This window comes from Rhincodon typus, chromosome 2 (assembly GCF_021869965.1).
Source record: "Rhincodon typus isolate 14 chromosome 2, sRhiTyp1.1, whole genome shotgun sequence".
Classification (NCBI taxonomy): Eukaryota; Metazoa; Chordata; class Chondrichthyes; order Orectolobiformes; family Rhincodontidae; genus Rhincodon; species Rhincodon typus.
The window spans coordinates 18,913,723-18,931,390 of NC_063333.1; the positions used below are offsets into that span (position 1 = coordinate 18,913,723).

The following is a 17,668-nucleotide window of genomic DNA, read 5'->3' on the forward strand; positions in this document are numbered from 1 at the left end:
ATGCCTGGTCAGTCTGCACCAGCGCATGCTGCCCTCAAAGTGGCTGGGGGGTCCTATACTCTCCCATAAGGGGAAACAACATGTCCACATCTACCTTGTTAAGTCCTCTAAGAATCCTGTCTGCTTCAATAAGGTCACGTCTCATTCTTCTATATTCTACAGTGAGCACAGGCTCAACCTACCTAACCTCTCCTCATAAGAGGGTCTCTCCATGCCAGGCATCTTCCTAACAAACATTCTCTGGGCTGCCTCCTATTCCAGTCTTATCTTGCTTTAAGTAACGGACCCAAAGCTGTCCACAGTATTTGTCTGACTTGTGCTGTATACAGTTTTAGCAAAACATTTCATACTTTTATTCTTCATTCCCTTTGAAATAAAGGTCAATGTTCATTTGCCTTCCCTACTACCCACTGAATTTAGCTAGCCTTTTGTGATCAACCAACATTTGGATAGTCATGGTCTGAGATTAAGGTTAGTCAGCATGGATTTGTGCGCGGAAAGTCACGTCTGACAAATCTTTTAAGAGTTTGGCAGCACAGTGACTCAGTGGTTAGCGGTGCTGCCTCACAGCGCCAGGGACCCGGGTTCAACTCCACCCTCGGGCGGCTGTCTGTGTGGAGTTTGCACATTCTCCCTATGTCTGCATGGGTTTCCTCCGGTTTCCTCCAAAGATGTGCAGGTTAGGTGGATTGGCCATGTTAAATTGCCCATAGTGTTCAGGGATGTGTAGCTTAGGTGGGTTATTGGGGGATGTGTCTGGGTGGGATGCTCCAAGGATAGGTGTGGACTTGTTGGGCCGAAGGACTGGTTTCCACGCTGTCAGGATTCTATGATAGTTTTTCAAAGAGGTAACTAATAGGATGGATGAGGGTAGGGCAGTGGATGTTGGCTGTAAGGACTTTAGTAAGGCCTTTGACAAGGTCCCGCATGGCTGGCTAGACATGGAAATTAGATCGCATAGGATCCAGGGAAAGCTAGCTAATTGGATTCAAAACTGGATCGATGGTAGGAAGCAGAGGGTGATGGTAGAAGGTTGTTTCTCAGACTGGAGGCCTGTGACGAGTGGTATGCCATAGGGGTCGGTGCTGGCACCTTTCTTATTTGTTATTTACATAAATGATCTGGATGTGAATGTGCAAGGCATGATTAGTAAGTTTGCCAATGATACAAAATTAGGAGGTATCATTGATAGCGAAGAAGGTTATCAAAAATTACAGAGGGATTGCGATCAGATGGGGAAGTAGGGTGAGGATTGACAATGCCATTCAATACAGATAAGCATGAGGTGTTGCACTTGGGAAAATCAAACCAAGGTAGGACTTATGCAGTAAATGGTAAGTTCCCAAGGAGTGTTGTGGAACGGAGAGACCTAGGAGTACAAGTAGATAGTTCGTTGAAAGCAGCATCACAGGTGGACAGGGTGGTGAAGAAGGCATTTAGCGTGCTGGCCTTCGTCAGTTGAGGCATTGAGTATAGGAATTGGGACACTTTGTTACAGTTGTATAAGTCATTGGTGAGGCCACACTTGGAGTATTGTGTGCAGTGTTGGTCACCCTGTTATAGGAAAAACAGAGTTAAACTGGAACGCGTGCAAAGAAGATTTACAAGAATGTTGCCAGGACTAGCAGGCTTGCGTAATAGGGAGAGGTTGACCACGATAGGACTTTATTTCCTGGAATGTAGGAGAATGAGGGGTGACCTTATTGAGGTGTATAAAATCATGCGGGGTATCGATAGGATGAATGCATAGTCTTTTTCCCCAGACATGGGGAATTGAAAACTAGAGGACATAGATTTAAGGTGAGAGCAGATAGATTTAAGGAGGACCTGAGGGACAACTTCTTCACAAAGAGAGTGGTGTGCATATTGAATGGACTGCTGGTGAAAGTGGTTGAGGCAGGTACAATAGCAACATTTAAAAAGCATTTGGATGGGTACATGGATGGGGAAGAGTTTAGAGGGCTAAGGACCAAATGTGGGCAAATGGAAATCTGCTGAATGAGCACCATGGACCAGTTTGGGCTGAAGGGCCTGTCTCCATGCTGTATTACTCTATGACTCTATGAGTAATGGACAAGGACTCCCAAATCCCTCTGTGCTGTAGCTGTCTGCAGTCTTTATCATAGATCATAGATCATAAAATCCCTACAGTGTGGAAACAGGCCATTCAGCCCAAGTCCATACCACCCCTCCGAACAGCATCCCACCCAGACCCTTTCCCCTAACTTTTCATGTCTAACCCACCTAACCTAAACATCCCTGGGCACTATGGGCAATTTAGCATGGCCACTTAAATAACATTCAGCTCCTCTATTCTTCATGTGCACTTTTGCAATCTCACTTTATATTCCATCTGCCGAAGATACGCTGTGTCATCCTCATCACTTGCCTTCCCACCTATTTATGACATTCGCAAGCTTGGCTACTGAACTTTCACTTTCATAAGTTATTAATAGATATTGTTAACAATTGTGGCCCCAGTACTGATCTCCGTGACTCCATGGAATGTGATCTAGATATCCGTTATGCACCAAACAGAGCCCAAACCATAAATGTGCGTACGTACCATGTGCGGCCTGGGCAAAGTAGATGAAGCTGCACGCTTGTTAGAAATAAAAGTACTACACAACTAAATTTTAGAGCACAACAGTTTTCAATTAATTTGCCTAAACTAGTGAGATCATCTGAAAGAGTGCAAATTGAACAAAGACAGTTCAGGGAAAGCAAAAGGTCTGAAATTTTGTTGTAAGCTTTCATCAAAGCACGTATCACCACTTAATGAAATCAATAAATGGCTGGTGTGGACTGGGGTTAAAAATAGACTCATCTGCGCTAGAATTCACAACCTTCTGACTCTACGTTTTTATAAGCGAAGTCTAACAATCTCTCACTTCAAAAATTACAAATCATTTCCAACACACTCAAAACTCAAATGTCAGAAATGCAGTCAACCAACAAATTTGTAGAATTCACTTGCTTGGGCTTGTTCAGATATTTAATGCTCACAATCAAAACCACTGCACAGTTCATTTAAAATCACTTAACAGTTTAATTTTGTTATCTGCCCAGTTCTGAGGCACAGATTCAGTTGCTCAAAGAAAAGCATCCAAGTGGTTAGATTGCTGACACCCCCAGGCAACTGGCAGATCGACACCAATTAGTTCACTCCTAACACTGTAACTGGCATAAAGTACAACAACCTTTCATCTTCATTGAATAGGTAATGAAAATTAAATGTCTTTGATCAAGTAAGTGTTTTTGATCCCGCCACACCCAGTGCCTCTTGAACTCGGGGAGAACTGATAGCTATAGGCAGAGAAAAAAAAAACACATTCTTGTAATTAGAAATGTCCATCATATAAGATAAATCACATTATTGTCCAACCTATTAAACATACATTGAAATTGTCAAAAATGTTATATATGCCTCACAAGCAACAGGAAAAATAAGTCACCACAGCTTAGTCTATAATGTCACATGCAAGTTCAGGCCACTGATTGAGGCTTCAAACAGAGGGGAACTGATCATCTCAATAAACAGTTAATTGTCACAGAATGGCCTTGCAGCTCACTTTGGTGAATGAATTAATCGTGACATTGTATTAAGATAGAATCATACAAATTGGACACCATTTGGTCCACCATGCCTGTCCCAGCTCTCAGTAAAAGCATATCAACTAGTTCTACTCTGCCACCTATTCCCCAAAGGCCTGCTAACATTTTCTCTAAAGATAATTATCCAGTTCCCCTTCTAAGCCACGACTGAATCTGCCTCCACTACTAACAGTGAATTCCAGATCCAGGCCATTTAATGCATTAAAGAAATCCTCAAATCACCTCGAGCTGTTTTTCCAATTACCTTAAATCTGTCCCCTTTGGTTGTAAACCCTTCCACTAATGGGATTAATTCTTGCCATCTACTCTGTCCAGAATTCTCATGATTTTAAAGCACCCGATCAAATTTCCTTTCAACCTTCTCTTCTACAGGACAGCCCAAACTTTATCAATCTATTCATTTGACTATTTTCTCAATTCTGGAAATATGTTCATAAATCTTCCCCATATTCTCTCCAACAGGCACACTTTTTTTTGCCCAATATGGGCGTTGTTGGCTGGCCAACATTTATTGACAATCCCTAATTTCCCTTGTGAAGGTGGCAATGAGCTGCCTTCTTGAACCAATGCAGTCCATCTGCTGTAGGTTGACCCACAATGCCTTTCGGGAGGGAATTCCAGGATTCTGATCCCGTGGCAGTAAAGGATTGGGAATATATTTCCAAGTCAGGATAGTGAGTGGCTTAGAGGGAAACTTGCAGGTGGTGCTGTTCCCATGTATCGGCTGCCCTTGTCCTTCTAGATGGAAGTGATCATGGGCTTGGAAGATGCTGTCTAAGAATTTTTGTTGAACTTCTGCAGCGTACCTCATAGATAGTACACACTGCAGCTACTGAGCGTTGGTGGAGAGAGTGGATGTTTATGGACCCGGCGCCAATCAAGCAAGTTGCTTTGTCCTGGATGGTGTCCCACTTCTTGTTGGGGCTACACTCATCAAGGGAAGTGGGGGGTATTCCATCACACTCCTGACTTGTGCGTTGTAGATGAACAGGCTTTGGGTACTCAAGAGGTCAGTTACTCGCCTCAGTGTTCCTTGCCTCTGAGCTGCTCTTGTAGCCACGGTGTTTATGTGGTGAGTCCAGTTGAGTTTCTGGTCAATGGTAACTCCATGGATGTTGATAGTGGGAGATTCAGTGATGGTAACGCCAGCTGAAGATGGTTGGGCCTAGGATGCAACCTTCATAAACTCGTGGCAGAAATGTCCTGGCGTTGAGATGACTGTCCTCCAACAACCACAACCATCTTGCTATGTGCCAGGTATGACTCTACCTGGAGAAACATTTGCCCCCCGATAGCCACTGACTCCAGTTTTGCTCGGGCTCTGTGATGCCATACTCCATCGAATGCAGCCTTGATGCCAAGGGCTGTCACTCTCACCTCACATTCTTCTTAAAGCGCGCCAAACCAGATTTAAATGCAATAGTCCAGTTGAGGCTGAAAATGAATTTTACAAATGTTCATCATAATTTCATGGCTTTTTAATAGAAGACCTGGCACAAGAGCAGAGGATTCCATATGCCTTATTAACCATTTTCTCGTCTTGTCATGTTCAACGATTTAGTGCATCTATTCCCAGATCCATCTGTTCCTGCAAATATTTTTAATTGCAATATTGTTTTCCTCATTCTTTCTATTGCTATAGAGATGCACTCATGTCCAGTATTAAGATCCAATTTTATCAGCCGTTGCCATTCCTTGAACTGTTTAAAATGCAGATTTTAACTTCAAAAGAAAGTTGACTGAAACTCAAAATTAATTTGCATCACTGTGTCACCATATGACATTTCTACAGAAACAACCCAACAATATGTGAAATGACTCTTCCCTACTAATCAAGCTGGAGGGTGGATCATTAAAGGAATTAATGGCTGGGATAAGAAAATTACTCACCTTGGCTTCTAAGAGAAATTGATCAACTTCTTTTTGGAACATCCAACTGACATGGAGATAAATCATGTGACTGCTGGATTTGAAGTTGCAGACAAAGATTGACACAGGACAGTCTTTTTGAATCTCTTTCTGGGAACCCTGTCTGGAACTTAGAAACTAGCCAGAAAATCTACCTTGTTGCAAACAAGATGTTAAAGTAACAGTTCAACCCAACAATAAATGAGTCCAGCAAAGGGATTTACCAGCCACTGCTGCAAAATAACTGCTTCAGTGAGAACTCAAATATCTGGACACAATCAGTGAATCTTTTCTTGACTTAATTTATTTGTAACTTCTTTAACTGTCCAAGTTTAAGCATCTAATACTTGGTGAAGTTCTTTGTTTCTACATGCTTGTTTGATTTTGTGCCTGCAATCATTACTGGGAATGAGAACATGTTTGTACATTTTTAACATTTAATATTTAAATAATACATGCCAGCCTAATTTCTTGTAAGACTGCATAAAATAGGGTACATACATAATTGGCAGTCCAACATCTTTTTAAATATTCAAAACTTGATGTGGTCAAATGAAGAATGGGAAAGGAATAAAATCAGCCTATTCATCCTCAACTAATCATAACAACACCAAAATGTATTAGGTCAGAGTTATCAGCATTAAATTTCATCTGTCATAAGTCAAACCAATTCACTGCCTGTTCATTGTTTCCTTCATGACAGTCAGCTGGTGAAGAAAGAAACTAGAGCTAGTTGTTACATGAAAGAGTGTCATTCCTAGAGTAAAACATTACAGCTATGTCTCAAGTCTTTTGTGTCAGTGAGTGCATCTTTATATCCTTTTGAGCAAACAATAATAAAATAAATAAAATTACTAAACAAGAGCCCCTTAAAGGAGTACGGTGACTAAAATACTGACTGAAGCAAAACTTCAACAGAAAATTACTCAATTAACGTGTAACTGATGCCTTATGTTTCTAATGATGTCAGAAGGCCTCAGGAATACAATGGAAATGTATCTTTTATCTATTTATTTTCAAATCAATCTATTAGAATGCATTATGACTCATCTCTGTGGTCATCACCTTCTGGGGTAATTGCTGAACCGAGTACCCCGGGTTTGGAGGTAGGTACACTATGTCACAAGAACCTTAACCAGATTAACAATGAAGATGTGATTTGAACCAAAATGCATCTGTAAAAAGAATATTTTTATCAAACCGTTCATACATACTAATGACATGATGGCAGGTGCGATTTGAACACAGACTTTGTGGCCCAGAGGTACAGACAGTACCCACTGCGTCACAAGATGTAAGTGTAATTTTATAAGTGCTCAACAAAACTGAGGTAAAGACATTACAAACAAAATAAGTCAAGAAAATATTCACTGGTTGTATCTGGATGTTTGGTTCTCACTGAAATTGTTTTGCAGTACTGGATGGTAAATAACTTTTCCTGGAGTCACTTTTGCTGAGTTGAACTGTTCCTTTATTAGCAACAAGATGGTTTTCTGCTCAGTTTCTCAGTTGCAGACAGGGTTCACTTATACGTGCCCTCCATGGATATGTACTTTGCTCAAGTAATCCACAGTTCTCACTTTTCTTCTTCTCGTACGCATATTTTCAAATATTTTTTCACATGATATTGGCTAACTGTATACAATACAATTTATTCTTGTCAGCAATGCCAATTGTCCTTCAAAAGGTGGTGAGCTCTTTTTTGAATGGCTACAATCCACGTCGTGCAGGTGTATCCACAGTGCTGTTAGGATGGAAGCTCCAGGATTGTAAGTAGTGACAGTGAAGGAATTAGATTTGAGATGGTGCATGGCTCTGAGGAGAACTTGCAAGTAGTGGTGTTCCCATGGATCTGCTATCTTTGACACAGAGTCATACAGCATGGAAACAGACCCTTCAGAAAGCTCATTCATGCCGACCAAGTTTCCCAAACTAAACTAGTCCCACTTGCCACTGTTTGGCCCATAACCCCTCTAAACCTTTCCTATTCATGTAATTGTCCAAACGTCTGTCCAATGTTGTAACTGTATCTTCCTCTGGTAGTTCATTCCACATACAAACGACCCTCTGTGTGAAAAAATTGTCCTTCAGGTCCCTTTTAAATCTAAATCCTCTCACCTTATAAACATGCCCTCTAGTTTTAAAACCCCTCCTTCCAGATGGTTAAGTACAAGTTTGGAAGGTAATGTCTCAGAAGCCTTAGGGTTTTGCTGCAGTTTAGATGATATACATACCTGTTACTGTGCATCACTAGGAGAGGAAGTGCATGCTTAAGGTGGCAGATTGGGTACCAACGAAGCAAACTGTTTTTCCCTTGATGATATTGAGCTCAAGTGCTGTTGGACTTGCAGTAATCCTTAGATTCCCAGCTTGTGACCAGCAGTAGACAACAGGCTTTGGGGAGTTAGGAGTTAGAATTCAATCATTCTGACCTGCTTTTATAGCCACCATCTTTATGTTACTAGTCCAGTTCAGTTATTGCAACCCCCAGGATAATACCAGTAGAAAATTCAGCAAAGGTAAGTGCTAATGAATATTAAGGGGAGATGGTTAGATTCTTTTGTGGGAGATGATCATGGTCAGGTACTTGTGCAGCAAGAATGTTTCTTCTCACTGGTCAGTCCAAATCAGTGTTGTTGTCCAGGTCTTGCTAAACATGGACATGGACTACTTCAGCATTTGAGGAGTTGCAGATGATGGTGAATATTGTGCAATAAAACATCTCACTTTTGACCTCACACTTGAAAAAAGGTTATGATGAAACTACTGAAGATATTTTGGTCCAGGACACCAACCCGAGGAATTTCTGCAGTGATGCTCTGTGGCTGAGATGATTGAGTTCCAGTGGCCTCGGCCGAACATAAATTGTGCATCAATAAGTAGGTCATTGCTGTAGAAATGCCATTTGATAGAACGATCAGCAGCATCTTCCGTTATTTTGCCAATGGTAAAGAATAGACTGACATGAGGGTAATCAGCCAGGTTAGACTGCAACTGATTTTTGTCCAAAGGACATAGTTTATCAACTGTCCAAATTGCCAGGTAGATGCGAGTATTGAAACTGTACTGGAACAGCATAGCTAGAGGCACAGCTAGTTATGGAGTACAAGTCTGTGGGACCAATCATGTAAAGTTGTCAATGTCCATTGCCTTTGCTGTATCTAGTACCATCTTGATACCATATGGACGAATTCAAATTGACTGAAAATTAGTATATGTAATGCTGAGGACCTCAGGAACAGGCCATTACAGATCATCCATTCAGCACTTCTGACAGAAGATGGATGCAAATGTTTCAGTTATGTCTTTTGCACGGAGGAGTTGGGCTTTGCCACCATTGAGGATGCACATACTTCTTTAGCTTCCTGTTCCTTCTGATTATTTAATTGTCCACACTCATTCAAGACTGGGTGAGGCAGGACAGTCAAGATTAGATTTTCAGTTTGTTTTTGGGATCAATTAGCTTAGTCAGCTTTGCATGCTTGTTTAGCATGCAAGCAGTCTTATGGTGTACCTTCATGAAGCTAACATTTACTCTTTTTTTTTAAAAAAAGGTACTGTTCCTGGAATGTGCCCCTGCACTCTTCATTGAGCCAAGGTTGACCACCGCCTTGATGGTAATGATAGAATGGAGGTACGCCAGGCCACAGGTTAGATGGTGGTTAAATAGAATCATACTACTGCTGATGGCCAACGGCACTTTACATAAGAACATAAGAACATAAGAACTAGGAGCAGGAGTAGGCCGTCTGGCCCTTCGAGTCTGCTCCGCCATTCAATAAGATCATGGCTGATCCTTTTGTGGACTCAGTTCCACTTACCCGCGTTCTCACCGTATCCCTTAATTCCTTTATTGTTCAAAAAAAATCTACATTTTTTTTAGAAAACATTTACTGAAGTAGCGTCAACTACTTCACTGGGCAAGGAATTCCACAGATTAACAACCCTCTGGGTGAAGAAATTCCTTCTCAGTTCAGTCCTAAATCTGCTCCCTCTAATCTTGAGGCTATGCTCTCTTGTCCTAGCTTCACCTGCCAGTGGAAACATCATCTCTATTTCTCTTATCTATTCCCTTCATAATTTTATATGATTCTATAAGATCCCCCCTCAATCTTCTGAATTCCAATGAATATAATCCCAATCTACTCAGTCTCTCCTCATAAGCCAACCCCCTCAACTCCAGAATCAACCTAGTGAACCTCCTTTGCACCCCCTCCAGTGCCAGTACATCCTTTCTCAAGTAAGGAGACCAACAAAACTGCACACAGTACTCCAGGTGTGGCCTCACCGGCACCTTGTACAGCTGCAACATAACCTCTCTGCTTTTTATTTCAATCTCTTTAGCAATGAAGGGCAAAATTCCATTTGCCTTCCTAATTACTTGTTGTACCTGCAGACCTACCTTCTGTGATTCATGCACAAGGACACCCAGGTCCCTCTGCACAGCAGCATGCTGCAACTTTTTACCATTCAAGTATTAATCCTTTTTAATATTACTCCTACCAAAATGTATGACTTCACATTTATTTACATTGTATTCCATCTGCCAGACCTTTGCCCACTTACTCAATGTATCTATGTTCCTCTGCAAAGTTTCACAGTCCTCTGCAAACTTTGCTTTGCCACTCATCTTAGTGTCATCTGCAAACTTTGACACCCTACACGTGGTCCCCAGCTCTAAATCATCTATATAAATTGTAAATAATTGCAGTCCCAACACCGATCCCTGAGGCACACCACTCGTCACTGACTGCCAGCTAGAATAGCACTCATTTATCCCCACTCTTTGCTTCCTGTTAGTCAACCGATCCTCTATCCATGCTAATACTTTACCCTTAATGCCATGCTTATCTTATGCAGTAGCCTCTTGTGCGGCACCTTGTCAAAGGCCTTTTGGAAGTCTAGGTACACCACATCCACTGGGTCCCCATTGTCCACCTCGCTCGTAATGTCTTCATAGAATTCCAGAAGATTTGTCAAGCATGGCCTGCCCTTCATGAACCCATGCTGCATCTGCCCAATGGGACAATTTCTATCAAGATGCCTTGCTATTTCTTCCTTGATAATAGACTCAAGCATCTTCCCCACTACAGAGGTTAAGCTAACTGGTCTATAATTCCCCATCTTTTGTCTACTTCCCTTTTTAAACAGTGGCGTCACATTTGCTGTTTTCCAATCTGCTGGGACTGCCCCAGAGTCCAGCGAATTTTGCAAAATTACCGCCAGTGCACCTGCTATTTCTCCCACCATCTCTTTTAGTACCCTGGGATGCATTCCATCAGGGCCAGGAGACTTATCAATCCTTAGCTCCATTAGCTTGCCCAACACTACCTCTTCCGTAATTATAATTGTTTCCAGGTCCTCACCTACCTTCGTCTCTTTGTCTATTGCTGGCATGTTATTAGTGTCCTCCACCGTGAAGACCGATACAAAATACCTGTTCAATGCCTCGGCCATTTCATCATATCCCATAACTAAATTCCCCTTCTCATGCTCTAAAGGGCCAATGTTTACTTTAGCCACTCTTTTTCGTTTTATATATTTATAGAAACTTTTCCTATCTGTCTTTATATTCTGTGCTAGTTTTTTCTCATGTTCTGTCTTACTTTTCCTTATAGCTCTTTTTGTGGCTTTCTGTTGACCTTTAAAGTTTTCCCAATCTTCTAGTTTCATGCTGTTTTTGGCCACTTTGTATGCCTTCTCTTTCAATTTGATAGCCTCCCTTATTTCTTTAGACACCCATGGCAGATTACCCCTTTTCTTACAGTCCTTCCTTTTCATTGGAATATACTTTTGCTGAGCACTTTGAAAGCCCTCCACTGCTTGTCAACTGTCCCACCATAAAATCTTTGTTTCCAGTTTACTTTAGCCAAGTCCTCCCTCATTCTATTGTAGTTCCCCTTGTTCAAGCACAGGACCCTTGTATTGGATTTTATCTTCACACTCTCCATCTGTATTCTAAATTCAACCATACTGTGATCACTCCTTCCAAGAGGATCCCTAACTATGAGGTCATTAATTATTCCTGTCTCATAACACAGGACCAGGTCTAGGATAGCTTGCTCCCGCGTTTATTCCATTACATACTGTTCAAGAAAACTATCACGGATACACTCATGTAACTCCTCCTCAAGGCTACCCTGATCGAGCTGGTTCGACCAATCTACATGTAGGTTAAAATCCCCCATGATAATTGCCGTACCATTTTTACAGGCATTAGTTATTTCTTTGTTTATTGCCCGCCCCAACGTGATGTTATTATTTGGTGGCCTATAGACTACGCCTATCAGTGACTTTTTCCTCTTAGAATTTCTAATTTCCACCCAAATGGATTCAATCTCATTCTCCATAGAACCTATATCATCTCTCAGCACCGCCCTGATGGCATCCTTGAATATCAGGGCTACACCACCTCCCTTACCTTCCTGTCTGTCCTTCTGAATAGTCTGGTACCCTTGGATATTTAACCCAGGCACCCAGACTTCAACTGCTAGATCGCTTCAAACTCTTTCCCATTTAGATGGTGGTAGGGCCACACAGTTGGCAGGTATATCCAAAATGAAGGTGAGCCTTTGCCTCTGGAAGGACCGCGTGGTGTTTCCTTCCTACCAATTTTGTCACAGATAGATGTGTTGTAATGGGTAGATTCGGGAAGCTGAGGTCAAGAAGTTGAAGTTGGTTCCCTCTCTACCTTCCACAGGCCTAATCTCGCAGATATGTCCTACCACATTCAACCATCTAAGTGAGTCATGCTGGTACCAATTCATTCTTGGTGATGGGCTTTGAGGTCTTGCACCCAGATACATTTTATGCCTTGCCATTTTCAGTGCATTCTCTAAGTCGTTTTCAATGCGGGGGATAATTGATTAATCAGCTCAGCAGGGTGGAAGTTGATAATTAGAATGAGATTTCCTTACCCAGGTTTGATCTGATGCCATGAGACATCATGGGGTCCACAGTCAAAGGTGAAGACTCTGAGGGCAACCCTTTTTCCCAATTGTATACCACATTGCCACGACACTGGATCGTCTGTCTTGCCACTGAGACAGGACATACCCAGGGATGGGGACTTTCATGTCTGGGACTTTGTACTTGCTTTCTAATTACCCATCTCTGACTTTGAGACCACGTCTGTATGCAGTGATGGTTAACATACATGGAATACAAAATGCCTTCTCTTTGGAGTGAATTAAATTGCAAGAATGGTTTACTAACAGGTTATTTCTTTTTCAGGTTCCTAGGGCTTCACCTATTACACAAATACATTTCATATGCATTTGCATACTAAATTTCCATTTCAACACACACTACTCCCTTGTCCCTATTTAAATGACTAATCACCTTAATCGAACTGAAGTCCTGAACAGGCAGGAAGGGATGAATGGCCTAGTTCTACTCCTATGTTCAATGTTCCTATAGCGTTATGCCTTCTCAGGTACATAAACATGGTACTCCAAAATTTTCTCAAAAAAATCTTTTCAAATGACCCTGGCAGTGGCTAGCAGACATCAAACAGGTACTGATAAAGGACTTCTTACATTTTCAAAGTTGTGAAAAATCAGTTGATCTTCATTTGTTGGTGACAAATCAAAATCAAAATCAAAATCAATCTAAGTCTCAGGTCTACGTTTCTAAAGATGGTAACTTTAATTGCCATCAGTTCTTGGATCTGTGTTTTCATTTTACTTTAAATAGAATGTATTCATTATATATCAGAACACCAGTTACTTGCATGACTTCATAATAAAATATTTTGGCCTTAACCCAGTGATTGCACCAGGATTGTAACATACAAGTTGAATATAATGGAAAATTTAACAAGCCTGCTAAAAGCCTCACAATGTCTTTTATTTATCCATACGTGGAGGACGTGCACAACACAGTGCACAAAGCCATCCAAAGTTAAATATTTGTCAACAAAACTTTATTTTTCTGCTTGGTGTTGCACAGAAGTTATCAGCTGAAAATACATGCATCAACAATTCTGTCCTTACAGATCAACCACCATGTTTTCTGGACAGTAAGCTACATTTACTTATATTTTTAAAGACAGGCTTTTTTTCCCAATTTTGTCATCAGGACATGGGTAACAATGGTAAAGCCACTCTTTTGCCCATTCTGTGCGCTTTAGGGGCCACCATTAAAGCAACTCAATGGACGTATCACACAACTAAAAATCTACTATTAACCATGATTAACTTAGAAGAACTGATAAGTTAAGTTGGAAGGAGCCTCTTGATGCAAAGATCTGCCCCTCTCATATTCGTCACCGTAACTAAAATGTTAATCACTTCTGTTTTTAACTACACATAAAATATGTTGCCACTTTTATTCTTTAAAATTGCTTTCCCGGAATATTTGAAGTATTAGTAGCTGACTGGAAGTATTTTGCTCAAATTATTAATGTTTTCAAAAATGAAAGTCAAGAGAGATCCGGACAGTATCATGACAACAACTTTTTAAAAATTAGGTTGACAATATCATTAGTGTATATCCCACGAACCAGAAACTGATTACATTGCATCAATGATACTACCATTTGCAATGCTCTCCATTGCCTGAACAACACCAGATTTTTAAGAGCCCTTGAAGAAGCAGAGTCTTGGAATTTCCTCCACTGAACTTAACTTAGATGTTGGAGTATAATTGAGGACAGCTCCATGCCCTTTTTGCCACTAACCTCTATGAGGTAGCACAAAATGGACATAACAACAGTACTTTAAAAAGGAGCAAGACAGACAAGGCACATGGAAAGAGATTCAAACAGAGAAAGAAACCTACACTGCTGTCTGATCCAGCAGTGAATACAAAGTTGCTGCCTGTGCTGCCTGGTTTCAAGTATCTCTGGACATCAGAGTTTGATCTAAGAAGAATTAACAAACAGCGAAATTCAAAAGTGACCTTGGAGAAACTTGTGTGGGAGTTCACCGCAGGGAAGCAGCTAAGTGTAACCCTTACTGTGTTTCTTTTGTAAAGAGAGTCCTGGAGTCATACAGTACAGAAACAGACCCTTTGGTCCAACCAGTCCATACCAAACGTAATTCCAAACTAGTTAGTAGAGTGCGATTTTTATTTGATTATAGGTTGTTACTGAAATCCCGTCTCTTGATTAAACTTTAAAAATACAAAAATTTAGGTACTAAACTAACCCAGAATAGCGTTTTTAGAGCAGTAAGACTGTGCTATTTTCTGCAAAGGTTAAGGTGCAAAGATGGCCTTTAGTACAGCGATGTGCTTTCCCTGTTGGATGTGGGGGATTAGGGAAAGTTTCCATGTTGCTGATCACTGCAGTCCGCAGGAAGTGTGTTTGGTTGTGAACCCTATCAGATCACATGGATCAATTAGAGCAGCAGTTACACGCATCAAGGAATTTACAGGAGCTAGGGGCTGTGATGGATAGCAGTTACAGGGAGGAAGATAAATTAAATATACAGTCAGATAGATGGCTGACCTCCAGGAAAGGTAGGAGAGGGAGGCAGGTAGTGCAGGGGTCTCCTGTAGCTATCCCTGTCTCAAACTAGTACGCTGATTTGGAAAAATGTAGGGAGTGATGGACTCTCAGGAGAACGTAGCACTGACAGCCAGGTCTCTGGTACCAATGCTGGCTCTAATGTAATGAGGGGTATGCAAGGTTCCAAACAATCAATTATGATAGGGGAACTTTCTAGTCAGAGGCACAGACAGACGATTCTGTAGCCAACAGCGAGACATCAGAATGGTGCGTTGCCTCCCTGGAGCCAGGATCAAAAATATCCCGGAGAGGGTGCAGAATATTCTCAAAGGGGAGAGACACCAGCAGGTGGTTATCATACACATTGGAACTAATGACTTCGGGGAAAAAAAAAGAATGAGATTCTTTGGGGAGAATATAGGAAGTTAGGCAGGAATTTAAAAACTAGGTCCTTGAGGATAGTAATATCTGGACTACTCCCACAGCCATGAACTAATGAGAGCTGTTAAAGGAGAATAGGACAGATGAACGCATGGCTGAGGAGCTGGCCAGGGAAGAAGGATTCACATTGTTGGATCATTGGAATCTCTGCTGGGGTAGAAGTGACCTGTATAAGAAGGACAGATTACACCTAAATGGAAGGGGACTAATATACTGGCAGGGTGATTTGCTAGAGCTGCTCAGGAGGATTTAAACTACTAAAGGTTGGGGGGGTTGGGGATTGCAGGGAGATCGTGAGGAAAGAAATCAGTCTGAGACTGGTACAGTTCAGAAAAGGAGTCAAACAGACAGGGCTGGCAAGAACAAAAAACAAGGGAGGGCTGATAAATTAAACTGCATTTATTTCAATGCAAGAGGCCTAACAGGTAAGGCAGACAAACTCAGAACATGGGGCTGGGATATCATAGCAATTGCACAGACATAGCTCAGATGGACAGGACTGGCAGTTTAGTGTTCCAGGCTACGGGTGCTATTGGAAGGATAGAAAGGGGGCAAGAGATGAGGGGGAGTGGCGTTTTTGATCAGGGATAATGTTACGGCTATACTTAGGGAGGATATTCCTGGGAATACATCCAGGGAAGTTATTTGGGTGGAACTGAGAAATCAGAAAGGGATGATCTCCTTATTGGGATTGTACTATAGACTGCTCCACGTCCCCTTCCCCCACGCCCAAGAGTCAGCGCCAAACTGAGAAACAAATTTACAAGGAGATCTCAGTTACCTGTAAGAATAATAGGGTTGTTATGGTAAGTGATTTTCACTTTCCTATACGTGGACTGGGACTGTCACAGTGTTAAGGGCCGAGATGGAGAGGAATTTGTCAAGTATATACAAGAAAATTTTCTGCTTCAGTATGTGGATGCACCTACTAGAGAAGGTGCAAAGCTTGACCTACTCTTGGGAAATAAGGCGGGACAGGTGACTGAGATGTCAGTGGGGGAGCACTTTGGAGCCAGGTGACTATAATTCCATTTGTTTTAAAATAGTGATGCAAAAGCACAGACAGTATCTAAAACTTAAAATCAGAAGGCGGCCAATTTTGATGGTAAGAGGCAAGAAGTTCAACTTTCAAAAGTTGATTCGGGGCAAATGTTCACAGATAAAGTGATGTCTGGAAAATGGGAAGCCTTCAAAATGAGATAACGAGAGTCCAGAAACAGTATGTTCCTGTTAGGGCAAACGGCAAGGCAGATAGGTGTAAGGAATGCTAGATGAGTAGAGAATTTGAGGTTTTGGTCAAGAATAAGAATGAAGCATATGTCAGGCATAGACAGCCAAAATCAAGTGATTCCCTAGAAGGGTATAAAGGCAGGAGGAGTGTACTTAAGAGGTAAATCAGGAGGTCAAAAGGGGAATATGAGATAGCTTTGGCAAATAGCGTTAAGTAGAATGCAAAGGGATTCTACAAATACATTAAGGAGAAAAGAGTAACCAGGGAAAGAATAGGGCCCCTTAAAGATCAGCAAGGCCACTCATGTGTGGAACCACAGGAGATGGGGGAAGATACTAAATGAGTATTTTGCATCAGTGTTTACTGAGAAGAACAATATGGAAGATAGAGAACGTGGGGAAATAAATAGTGACATCTTGAAAAATGTCCATATTACAGAGGTGCTGCTGGACATCTTGAAATGCATAAAGGTGGAGAAATCCCTGGGTCCTGATCAGGTGTACCCGAGAACTCTGTGGGAAGCTACAGAAGTGATTGCTGGGCCCCTTGCTGAGATATTAGTATCATCGATAGCACAGGCGAGGTTGGAACAGGAAGCTGGCTATCGTGGTGCCACTATTTAAGAAAGGTAGTAAGGAAAAGCCAGGGAACTATAGACCGGTGAGCCTGACATCAATGGTGGGCAAGTTGCTGGATGGAATCCTGAGGGACAGGATTTCCATGTATTTGGAAAGGCAAGGTCTGATTAGGGACAGTCAACATGGCTTTGTGCGTGGGAAATCGTGTCTCACTAACTTGATTGAGTTTTTTGAAGAAGTAGCAAAGAGAATTGATGAGGACAGAGCAGTGGATGTGATCTATATGGATTTCTCTAAGGCGTTCAACAAGGTTCCTCATGGTAGACTGGTTAGCAAGGTTAGATCACATGGAATAGAGGGAGAACTAGCTGTTTGGATACAGAACCGACTCAAAGTTAGAAGACAGAGGGTGGTCGTGGAGGGTTGCCTTTCAGATTGGAGGCC

At 41.7% G+C, this 17,668-nt stretch overlaps 2 protein-coding genes across 3 annotated transcripts in view; one reads left to right on the top strand and one right to left on the bottom strand.

Moving 5' to 3' along the window:
• Nucleotides 1-17,668, top strand: part of nom1 (nucleolar protein with MIF4G domain 1) — a 198,335-nt gene that overhangs the window by 806 nt on the left and 179,861 nt on the right. The gene's annotated exons all lie outside the window — the stretch shown is intronic.
• Nucleotides 2,979-17,668, bottom strand: part of LOC125486602 (limb region 1 protein homolog) — a 105,547-nt gene continuing 90,857 nt past the window's right edge. The window contains exon 6 of the mRNA XM_048614770.1: nucleotides 2,979-3,306. Coding sequence (XP_048470727.1) covers nucleotides 3,245-3,306 — 62 coding nt within the window. The 3' untranslated portion in view covers nucleotides 2,979-3,244. The remainder of the gene's footprint in view (nucleotides 3,307-17,668) is intronic.